This window comes from Centropristis striata, chromosome 2, assembly GCF_030273125.1.
Source record: "Centropristis striata isolate RG_2023a ecotype Rhode Island chromosome 2, C.striata_1.0, whole genome shotgun sequence".
NCBI lineage: Eukaryota > Metazoa > Chordata > Actinopteri > Perciformes > Serranidae > Centropristis > Centropristis striata.
This window is the reverse complement of record NC_081518.1, coordinates 8,640,815-8,653,024: the sequence shown is the minus strand read 5'-3', so window position 1 is coordinate 8,653,024 and position 12,210 is coordinate 8,640,815. Positions and strand designations below refer to the sequence as shown.

Genomic DNA, 12,210 nt, shown 5'->3' with positions numbered 1-12,210 from the left:
CTTATATGCACACAGAGCCACTTAGCTTTGGAGGGAAATTATCGGTACAATATAACCCGCTCTTTATAACCCTAATAATGGATTTCTGTGAATGTGAGGTAGGTGTCATTTTGGGCATCAGTGTAAAGAGGCGCGTGGCCATACGCTGGCACCTATTAATGTAAATGTGTTTAAAATGTAAACAGTTTGCACAGGATTAGTTGTTGGTATGAAGGTGAGGTCGGTGCACCGGGAGGTTAAAACGACAACAACTTTGTCGGTGCAATAAAACTATATTCATTCAACTACTGATGGACTGTAGCTTCTGTTTCAAATGTCATTGACTTTGAAATCACCACCTGTGAACACAAACATGTGCTCGTGGCAAAGTGTTTTTAATGAGGGGATTGGTGAAATAAAACATAATTTCATGTATTGACTTGATCCCTGTAGTTTCGGCATACTGTCTGTTTCACCGGCTCACACTGAGCTCCTCTTGTTCAGGGAACTCGGGGCTCGGTGCCATTTAAAGATCAAGTGTTGTAATTTCCCCAAGCAATGCACAGTGTAAAAAAACATGAATGAAAAAACAAACAAAGTGCCCCTCCTAAGCTGTTGTGTCATTGTTAAAGAGACTGAATGGGCACATAAACCTAAAGTTAGATGCTTTAAAAGTAGCAAGTGAATAACTCAAAGCATGGAAAGTTTTATATTTGACTCATTTGGACAAACTGACATTAGACCAACTCTGTTTCCTACAAAATATGTTTATGGGCAATATGGGCAATAATTCAGTATTCATATATCATGTATCGAGATATACATCAAATCAATTTTTCATCTTTCTTTGGTGTGCACGGTTCGGGTATAGTTCTTAATTTTAGGTTGGAAAGCTTGCTGCACATTTTTTAAGGCCATGCAAAGTTAATTGCAACTGAAATAACATTACACATTCTTGATCAGTGTCAATTCTTGCAATAAATAAATCATGCAATTCTTATTCTTGCACATAAGGGAAATGCTGACCATGAAGATTGAGAATAAAGGTTTTCTGGGCCTTTGGATGGAAACATTTCTTATAATTATCTTAGCTACAATGTACTAAAAGGTGCTTTTTGAAAGAATAAGAACAAGAAAGATCCTTACCTTTATGTAAACATAAACATAGAAGTGTATTTAGGTGTAATTGGCTGACCACCCGAGGTCAGCCCTACACACGGGTCTGTACGTGACTGAATGAATGACTCATAAGGACATTGCTTTTACTCAAATCATTTCATTTCAAAGCTATTTCACGCCATGAATGGATATCTAGCTGTTCGTGGATAATACAATGGTATTTATATACATGTTTATGTATGTTTAGGGAAGATTATTGACATTAACATTTCCTGTACATATTCACAAAATTGTATCGACAAATGCATTCAGTCATATATTCGGTTTGACCTTGTCTTGTTTACACATTTTCCCTATCTGGACAATGTACATGTGCATGTATGAACAACATTTGTCTGTTATTTTCATAAGCTTCCATTATCTACTTGACGTTTCCAATCTTTCCTCCGTCATTTCCTCATAATGTTGTTTTCCTCACCGCAGCTGAGAGTGCATGTTCACATTCTGCCTTTCATTTTTCTCAGTCCTGCACTTTGTGTTTATGAATCTCTAATTAATCCGTCTCCTCATAAGAGCAAGTCCCAACATCTCAGTACAACAGTGTAAGTACAGATTCCTGAAACAAAATGCCCATTACCCACCGACCAACTACCAGACCATATTAATTACCGCTGCCACCTTGCTCAAACAGCTCTGTCTGGCTAATTCCATAGTGTCCTCCTGGCACAAGTCAATACAACTTCAAGGCTCAGGGCTTCCCAGTAATTGGAACAAACATGGCAGTAGTGATGTTTGGAGCTAAATCTTTGCCAGAGGCACTGTTGACTGCTGTTGTATTATCCTCTTTGTCACAGCTGCCAGTAAAGGTAAACTATTCGAGATACACATACCGGCAAACCTTGTAATCCTGATTATAATAATCCTTTATGAAAATACCTTATTACAACCTGTCTGCCAAAGTTTTGTCAGTCAATTAATTTGTCTGATTCATGAATGAATGCACAAATAAAACTGACACTCATCAAACAAAGTCTTGACTTGGAGCACATATTGTGTGAACATACAGTTTCCAATTGTGTGAACATACAGTTTACAATTTCCTGCAGGAGGTATAGAAATCTTGATGTATTATTTAATTACAGTGTTGCAGAGTTAATATGTTTATTGCCATATTAACTCTGGGTTATTGTACCAAACAGATGTTTGTTTGAAGCATGGCCCTCTTGTTGATTTTACACATTAAACTGCATATGTTCCTTTGTCTTGCCTGAAGTATTTTCTCTCCTTTTTTGAGTTTAAGCGCACAGGCTCCTTTGAAGTGGCGGACTCTCCCAGATCCTCTCTGCGCTCTGCAATGAGCCAGAAGGACTTTTGTTTCCTCAGTGACAACTGAAGGCAGGTATTGCCTTCTAGCCTACTAACCGCAGGCCTGCTTTGTTTCTCACTCAGCCAACCATGAACAGTGTGCATGGTTTACCTCCTTCATCTCCCGAGCCGCTGAACTCTTCTCTCCATAACATTTTGATGAGGGCGCTCACAGGAAAAATACATTTCTGCATTGAGACAGCCAAACTGTGTTTTTATTACACAGCTGTGTAAAAGAAACTTTGGACTTTGATTTGAGATTAAAATTTGATTAAACAGATTTGGCTCTTGCCTCGATGACTTAAATGAATACTTGTTTGCTAACAAGTTGAAAATATCAACTCAAAGGTGAGGATAAGTAAATCATGTGTTCACAGCTTGTTCCAGCTGCTCTCAAGTGGCTTTTAGTTTTAACTTGCTGATCACATGATTCAGTTATTATTGCATGTATCTGCTTCACACTAACTGCATGTAGACTATTAGCACAGACTACTCAGGGAGGCTTACGACCGACTTTGCCTCTACTGACCGTGCTGCAGCAACACAGACTTTTACCGACAAGTGAGAGGGAAGCTGTGGGCCATTGGTGGCACGAAGGGACTGAGAGGCCGGGTGCCTTTCATGTGAATATCTGCCCACACTGAAGTGACATAGAGCTGGTTTAAAGTCAGCAATGTTTCACTTTCGACTCTCTCTCATCCTCCTGATCTAATAACAGGTGAGGGAGGTGTGTGTGTGTGTGTGAGTTTTGAGCCAACACGACTCTGTACAACGTATTGGCCTAAACCCTAATCCCAACCAATTTTTAATGGTCCAACTTCCAGAAGCTAAAGATGCTCTAACTTCCATTTCACAAGGACTTTATACCTTTGTTCAATTAGTTAAATAAAACTTCACCCTGTCTCAGTTGTCATGAAGGGGGAAAACTATAGAGACCAAAACTTGGTTTTGTACCAGGCTGTAAATATGTTTAATTTTGCTGTGAGGTTGAACATTTGAACATGGGGGTCTAAAACGATTGATTCACTTTTGGAGCCAGCCTCAAGTGGTCATTTGAGGAAATGCAGGTTTTTAGCATTTCATGTTGAATTCACTTTTCAGCACTGGAGGTTGACGCTTAATGGTCCATAAAAGCATATGTAGTAGAATCAGGCTGATATGGGATTTAAGATAGATGCTGATACTGATAGGAAATTATTTGAGCTGGAATGGAAATAGAGCTATTGTGCGTTGTGCCCATAGAGCTACTTTCTCAAACAATGTATTGTATAAAAAATAAATAAAAATACATATATATATATATATATATTTACATACATATACATAATTTTGTAACTCCTGTGCAACTTACATTTCTGTATTTGTTTGTGTTTTCTATGATTCCAGTGCTGAATACAGTATGTGTTGTCAGATCGGTTGATATGCTTTGGTTTTTTTATTTTATTTGGATGTGTTGTTTTTGAGTTGCAGTGCGTCATGTGTGACGGTCAAAGTCATGCCTGTTTTCCAACCATTTCTCATCAGAGAAAATCAAACATGTTCGGGATGAAAAGCATCAAATTCATCACAGTAGCTCACATCTGTGTTTTATGCCCGGCCACAGTATTACAGTACACCGGATTGTGCTATGATCAGAGTAAATTACTTTGACGTACCAATCCTACTCTGTCCTGAAGTCAAAGAATAATCCAAAAGGGGCAGCAAATTTCTTTGTTCCAGCGGTGAAGCTTTTGCACTTACAGACAAATGTAGTTGGATGAGATAGGGATAAGAAGAGCCAAGAATAAAATGATTGAAATTTTCAATCTCGAGCTGAAAAGCAGTATGAGCAAAGATGAGATGCAAACCAAGCATCCCTTTGGGGCTGAAGGATATGGATTATAGGATCCTGCTGCTGGTCCACAGGGACACAGGCAATCACTCAGCTGTTTGATATCCTCTTGTAGGTTGTGCTTGATGCTACAGTGTGCTTTTTACTCACCCTGAAGAATATGTGATGACTATGATCAATGTTTTTTATCTATGACACCTTTTAAGGAGCAGACCTTTATTTTCTGGGGTTGCAATTCCCACAGAGTCTCTGTGTTGCATTGCCAGCCCTGCAGCATGTTACAGGAGATTGTATGTGTTTCAGGTTATGGATCCCAGTGGCATAATGAAATAGATTGCTTACTGAATGCAAGAGGAGCTGTGTGTGTGTGTGTGTGTGTGTGTGTGTGTGTGTGTGTGTGTGTGTGTGGATTCAAGTGATATTTTATAGGTTCTTCCATATTTAACTGCAGCAAATGCATGTATATATGTGCTTTCCACAATTTAAAACAGCTTTTGGTCATAACGTACAGCTTTTTATACAGATGTGTGGCTGTGCACATATTCATTGGTTGGAACTGGGCACAGATGGCTCTGATGTAATCTCCTCAATCTGCTATTAATCACACTGTACAGAAAGGAGGGAAAAGACTGCAGTAAAGGTCACGAAAAGGTGGACTTTGTGCTATTTGTTACATGGATGGCACCTCATGATAACTATAAGCAACCTTTGAGATTATGAAATGCTCAAAGGTAACCTCCCTTTATTATTGATTTTTTTTTTTTTACCTTTATTTTTTTTATTTTTTTAACATGTGTACCCTTAAGAATTTATAGTAGCACCAGACCCAACAAGGACCGTCTTCATTCCAGTTTTTACACACACAATCTCCATCTGAGCAGGTGTGTCCAGGGATTAAACAGAGCTGCAGGCATCAGGATCATAGCTCAAGTATACACGGTTCAGGTGCAGTTTAGTCTCAACACATCCACCTCAAGCCGCAGGCACCTGCTGCAGCGAGCAAGCACGGCCTTCACTTTCACACTTACATTTCGGTGGATGTGCACAAGAAGCCAAATTATTCAGTGGAGTCGTATCATGGCAGAAAATGTGAGAACTTGTTGACATGCACTGCAGTAACCTGGTTGCTCTAAATCTAAAACATGCAGCTTGTCAACCCACAAGATGTCTCCAGTCTCTTACTCTCAGTCTCTGCTTTTTATATGAACTGAACTTTTCCCTGATTCATGAGGCAGGTTTTTACTCAGTTTTTGGTTGAAGAACAAGCATCATACTGATTTTTGATCAAAGGCTGGCACATGTTTAATACGCCTCATATACAGTGTAATGCTTCAGTTTAAAGATTGAATGACCTTAATTCTATTTAGCTCTTTATTAGAAGCAATATCCGTTAATCAACATTAGAATTTTATATTCTAACATTAGAATTTTATATTCTAATGTGCAAAATTTTGACTAATTTTGCAAAACAAACAGTATATTCATTTCACTTGCACCATCGAGATTACATTTAGTAATTCCTCTCCACTAAAAACATTTCTTATATATATGTTCTCTAAAATATCACCCGTTTCGCACATGATGATATGATTAGGTGTTAGGTTATCATTCCCATAAGTTTTGGCAAGTAGGGACCTGCTCTACCTTCTAGTAGGTGCAGTAGGGTCTTATCGGCCCATTCAGTGGCTGGTTGCTGAAAACTAAGCGGTTATCTTTAGCTAAAAGGCCACAGTTTTGTATGGGTTACACTATAAAACTACTTCCCTAAGGTTACGCCCCAGTCTAGGGGTGCCTAGAACATAATATGAAAGGCCCCCATCTTCCCCAAATCCCAAGTAGCCACCAATAAAGACTTGTTTTTAAGGTAAAGAAAAAATATTTATTTGCAATAATAAATAATTTAATTCATATATTTTCTGTTTATGCTTCAGGGTGAACTAAGGCCAAAATAACAACTCTGCCTCGAAAATGAAAACTTTAACTAATCAAAACAAATGACAGTATTCTTACCTCCCTACCTAACTAAACAGGAGAAAACATAGGAGGAACAAAACCGGGTAGTCCACCCTTACTAATCACAAGGACAAACTATGCATCAATAAAAACAAGTTTCACAATGAGAATGTTGCCAGTTGGGAGAGGAGGAGGATGAGGAAAAAGCCTGCTGCCCTGCTGTCTCTCTTGAAGGCCGCCATCTTGGCTCTTTATATACCAGGTGGTATGGCACACCCCTATTTACATATAGAAGTGAGATAAAAACACAGGGCACACACACACACACACACACACACACACACACAGAGCAATCTACAAAAATGACCCCGTCATAACACTAAGCTTAGGGGAAAAATGTTCAAGGTGGGGCGTTATAAAAGATAGTTTGAAAATGGCACAGTTACATTGGGAACATAAAAACTTGTCCCACAGAAGTTAAATGATGTTGGTTCAAACATTGTTGACTTTTATATTTACGAAATGTCGCCTCCCCTCCTGCCTGCCCTAAGAGTGACTTTTTGTGCTTTATACCTCCGTCGTTTCACACTTTATAACGGCACTTCTACCGTGGGGTTGCTGGTCATTTTTAAATCAACCTGATATCATCATCCATCTTAATCTTTCACTGTGGACATTGTCATTTGTTCAATTAATTCCACCCTACCTTTTCCTCTGCATGACCCTTTAACAGCTGTAAAAGAATGAAAAAATAATAATTAAGCAACCTAAAAACACTCCAAAATTTCTCTGTCTATTTTCACAATTACAACCAATAGGTCCAATGTAAGTCTTAAGGAGTTGTTTTACATTGTTTCTGTCAAAGAATTTTGAAAATGTTCGCTTTCTTGGATCCAGGCTTTTTCATAAGATGTAGATAAAATTAAGACCCAGAAAAAAAAGGAAAGTCTCTTCAGATGCAAAAATATTTTTTTCTGGTGAATTCATGTGGTTGGCTTATGCCGTTGGTCTGAAAGCCTTTTCATGTATCTAGAACTGGATGCAACTCACTAAATATTTACTACTTTGTGTCCCATTGTGTCACCTTTTAAATAAATAAATTGATTACTTTAATATCTAATGTCATAATTAAAAATGAAGTGTCTTTAAAGATTGTGCTCTTTACATGGAGCCCTCTGTATAAATACAATTTTCTATAAATACAACCTGCACCTGCTCTCTAAATTACCTAAGCACTGTTATTGTAGACAGATTTTAAATGTTCACTTTAATATTTAATTTGATGGGGCCGCCAGAAGAAACATAGCAGCCCGAGCTTAGACAGAAAGGACAAAGGCCACACACTAAAAAAGAGAAGAAAAAGCTTAATGAGAAAACTAGCGGCGATAACCGACTAACTGCTGATAAAAAGTTAAAAAGGACACTGAATGGCGGCTGTATTTTTCCAAAACTAATCACATTTAGGAGTTCCCATTTGCAGGAAATTAACATCAAAATTACATCTCAAGGACCCAGACATCCTGACTAAATTTAAATTCTGCCACCCACCTTTTCCTTTAAATAAATTAGACACCCATGCTTCCTGCACTTTATTTATTCATACTTTTTTTTCTCTTTCTGACCTTGTGTTGCTTTAACGGCACACACCAATTTGTGTTCGGTGCTGCAAAATCACCCATCGGTCATTTAAGACACTGATTGTTTTTCATGTTTTATTGTTAATTCTCTAATCCAGACGGTTAAATTCAAAGAGGCACTGGGCAGACACCTCGGTGGTCTCACATACACACACAGAGCACACACAAAGCGCTCCACAGGGCTTTGAGCAATGAGTGACTTTACCTTGATCTACTAGTTTGATTAAATGATATGCTGGAGATTGAGATGTGAATGAATTGTGCTCACTCACCAGCCGCCATGGTCAAAGTCATTACAGCTGACAGGCTGTATTCAAACTAAAGAGTGAGGAGTCCTTGAGGTGAACTGAAGCCTATTACCGAGCTATAACAACAATGAACTGCTTCAGAACACGAATAAATGCCGCATATTGAAACGTTAAGACACGTTATGTACACTGTACTCACTGTGTTTCATTTCCAAGAGAGATCACAAATAGCTTGATCTATAGTTTTTATGAAACCATACATGAACTGTAATATGCAGCCTTGCAGCACTGCAGCAGAGACACCGGGCCGCCAAGGTGCAGCTGAATCATGTTTCCTCCCCTGTCACAAATCCCACTCTAACCTCAGGGTATGCCTACAAATGAATTACGCCATCACCTTTGTCTGAGTTCAGAATATTGATTGTCTTTTAGTGTTGCTGCACAAGAGAAGAAGAGATAATAGATTGGACTTTATTCAGTGTCGCCTGCACTTTTCCATCACATCACTGGTGTAATTCTGCAGAGGGGTAACAAGTTCTCAGTTCCTTTATTTAAAAGTGCCAATACTGCAGTGTAGAAATACTCCGCTACATGTACAAATCCAACAATTAAAAAACTATTACCACGTACCAAGTACAGAAATATTAAAAATGTACCAAAATGTTTCTATTTTGAATCATTATTTTATTAAAAGTAAATTCACCTGTTAATGATAAATTGTTATACATTATATCATTAGATTGTTAAAGGGACAGTTCACCTCCTAATCAAATATATATATTAATCAATATAAATAGTTTTGTTTTATTCAAGCAATATATTCTTAACTATCTGGCCGATAATTTTTAAATACGGAAAACAGTGCTTTAATTACTTGCACTTATTGATCTTTAGATGCTTTCTTCTGTGCAGTGATACAGTTTGGAGGGTGTCATTTGGTAGAAAGAAAATAGTTCCTTCATGAAACTGCTCACAACGAACCAAAGATCTTCAGATTATTTTGAGTAACAAGGTCATGATTTGTGAAAAGAGACTTGGAGCTGGACCTGGAGTTTTTCCATTTTTTGTGCCATCTATTTTTCTTTTATATATGAGAGAAGGAAGACATCTCTACAGTCAGTATCTCCAACACTCGCCAACTCATTTGTTAAACTGTTGCTTTATGACGTATTGTAGTTTAGTCTGTGGCTATCAACATAAGGATTGGCCCTCTCCAAATGGTCACAGGATGAATCTCAGGGGTCATGAGATGATTAGTCTCAAATAGCCAGACCTCTCTCCACAGGGCTGTGAAAGGGGAGGAGAATTCTCTCTGATATAGACGGCCAATGGCAGCCGTATCTTAAGTCTAAACTGAGAGATGATGAATGCAAGAGAAAAGAGAAAGTGATGCGACACAAATCTGTCTTCTTCTTTAGACTTTTTCTCTAATCTTTGTTTTATGGGGAAATATGTCAGCAGGATTAATGAAACTTGAGTAAAGGAAACAGTTTCTTTCCCACAGCAATACGTACCCTAAATGGACAATAATACATAATTTGCATCAATCGCCACATTATCTTTTACCTTTAAACTATTTATTATCTTTTTAGATTATTTATTACATGTGCGTAATGTCTGAATGTCTTTTTTAAGCACGATACATATGAGAATCACACGTAAATTTCATTGTATATTTTTTTTAATACTGTTACAATAAAGGAAATCGCAAATCTTAAAGGTTGCTGCATGGGCCAAAAAAGAACCCGATGAATTTTGGAATCACCAGGGATGCAATAATCATTTTTTGGTTTTCTTTGACATTGTGTCATAGGGCCCTTCTATTCTGCTCTACAAAGCAAACTGCAGTAACTACGCAAAGGCTAAAACTGAGAAAAACTGCTTTACATTTTTTTAAATGTTTTTTAACTGGCCAGCCAAATGAGTGATAGGTAGGTAGGTGATATGACACTTATTTGTACATGTATTGATGATGTAATTTTTACGCTCAAAAATTATGATGATTTATATGACCTTTGACCCCAAAAATGTAGTTACTGCACTCTGGTTTTGCTGTAAAAGGTCCTAATAGCTATGCAAAAACAGAGTGCAGTAACTACAATGTTGTTCTCCTCTTTCAGCTTTTAATTTTATAAAGCAATGTTATATTTTAATCTTAATATTATTTTATCTCACCTTTTTTACTTAACCACTATCCAGATAATAATTTCCCTGTCAAATAAACATATTATTTCTATTATTCTTGTCTTCACTATTCAACACAATGATGAAATACAAGGCTACACTGTATCACAGTCAAAGCATACCGCGGTAAGGTCTGCCTTGGTTTTGAGTTGGATTTTGTAGTTACTGCAATTTTTATTTAATTATTTCTCTGAAATAAAGCAAAATTGGAATCTAAAACTTTGTCACAAGTTAAAACAGACATCAAGGAGTTCATTTTTATTTTTAACTCTATTTCGACCAAAAATGTAGTTACTGCAGTTAGGCTTTCTATGGCAGTATTGCTCCCTGTGAAATGTTGTGGAGTAGAAGTATAAAGTAAATGTACTTAATTACGTTCCACCACTGTTTTTTCCTCATGCTCTATGGTTTCACATGACCGATAATAGAATAAATATGTATACTTACGGACCCTTCTGTCTTTTGTATTTTGTTCACAGCTACACTCTCCGTGTGGTCGGCAACGGGATCAAGGCTCAGAGCGCCAACCCTGAAGTCAAAGTGAAGGGAGCTGACCCTGTAATAAATCAGATCATCGACAAACTGAAACACATCAATCAGGTGAGCGTCTCTCGTTGTCTCTACACATTTACTCTATTTACATTATACATTATCTTCACACTCGCTTTAAGTCAATATTTCCATCCCTTGCTGTAAAACATATGGTAACTGTCTCCTCAGGCAGTCTGCTAATTCTCTGTGTCTTTGTTTGTTTATGGCGCATTAAGTATGTCTTGTTAGCTTTTGGCTTCTTCTTCAAAGTATACAAAAGCTGCTACCTTGAGGAGAAAAGACTGCTCACAAAGCTGAAGACCCTTATTCTTTACCTTTAAAAAATCACATCATATTTCATATTACGAGTAAGTACCGGCAAATAGAAAAAGTAGTCTCAAATGCAAAACCATCTCGAGGCAATGATAAAAAAAATCAATCATTACATATTTAGAAACCCATTTGGTCTGGATTGCGTGTTTTGATATTTACAAAAATCTTTTTCTGCTCTTTGTCAAAATCAATGTAGCTTTTCTATCAGCCAGGCTGCTTTTCTGCAGGTTTGTGCTGCAGTGGCTCCTTTCTGTGCTGTTTATCTCTCAGGATGATGAGATTAGGGCAGTTTACGGGAGCACTTTCTCTTCTGCAGCTTCAATAACAGCTGCTGTAGCAGCCTCTGGGCTGTTGCATTGCAGCAGCAGAATCACATGTCTGTTGCTTCGGTTTCCCAAGTGGCAGGCTGAAGGCCAGGTCATCTCTCTTGACCCCGCGCTGGCACCCCTCCCTGACTAATTCACACCATCTGTGGGGTGTCAGAACACATAAATCTATATCATAACCGTTCAGAGAGCGGCTGATCTGCCCGGTTGACATTCATTGTGTATATGTTTTTCTCCTTGTGTGGGTTTTTGCCATCTGCATCTTAAACGTGCTGCTTTCTACGTCCTTGTGTTTCTCTGAATTTTTCTCTATGGGAGAAAAAAACATTTTATCAGCTTGAATACCCAGAAATTGTTTATCTGCTGCACATGATTTACTGTAACTATGAAACAAATCATGATCGTCAGATCAGCAGAGATTATGTAATCATTTCTAATCTTCTGAGAGCAAGTACTTCAGTGGGTGCGACTCTAAACCCTCTGTTTATTTCACCCAATATCTTTTGCACAAACTTGCCTCTTTCTGTTCTGTTTATATTATTTTCTGCTAACTGTTGATTTTAAGAAGAACATTTTCATCAGCATCATTAGCTAGCCATCTGTTTCTCTGGTCCTTGCACACTCAGTCTTTGCTTTCTTTAAGTTAAAAGGTATAATATGGAACATTTCTGCATTACAAAGTGTGAAAACGACTGCACTTATGC

General features: G+C 37.8%; 1 protein-coding gene across 1 annotated transcript in view; it reads left to right on the top strand.

Moving 5' to 3' along the window:
- gpc5a (glypican 5a) overlaps window positions 1-12,210 on the top strand; it is a 162,108-nt gene that overhangs the window by 65,855 nt on the left and 84,043 nt on the right. The window contains exon 7 of the mRNA XM_059358340.1: window positions 10,796-10,916. Within this exon, the coding sequence (XP_059214323.1) occupies window positions 10,796-10,916 (121 nt within the window). The remainder of the gene's footprint in view (window positions 1-10,795; window positions 10,917-12,210) is intronic.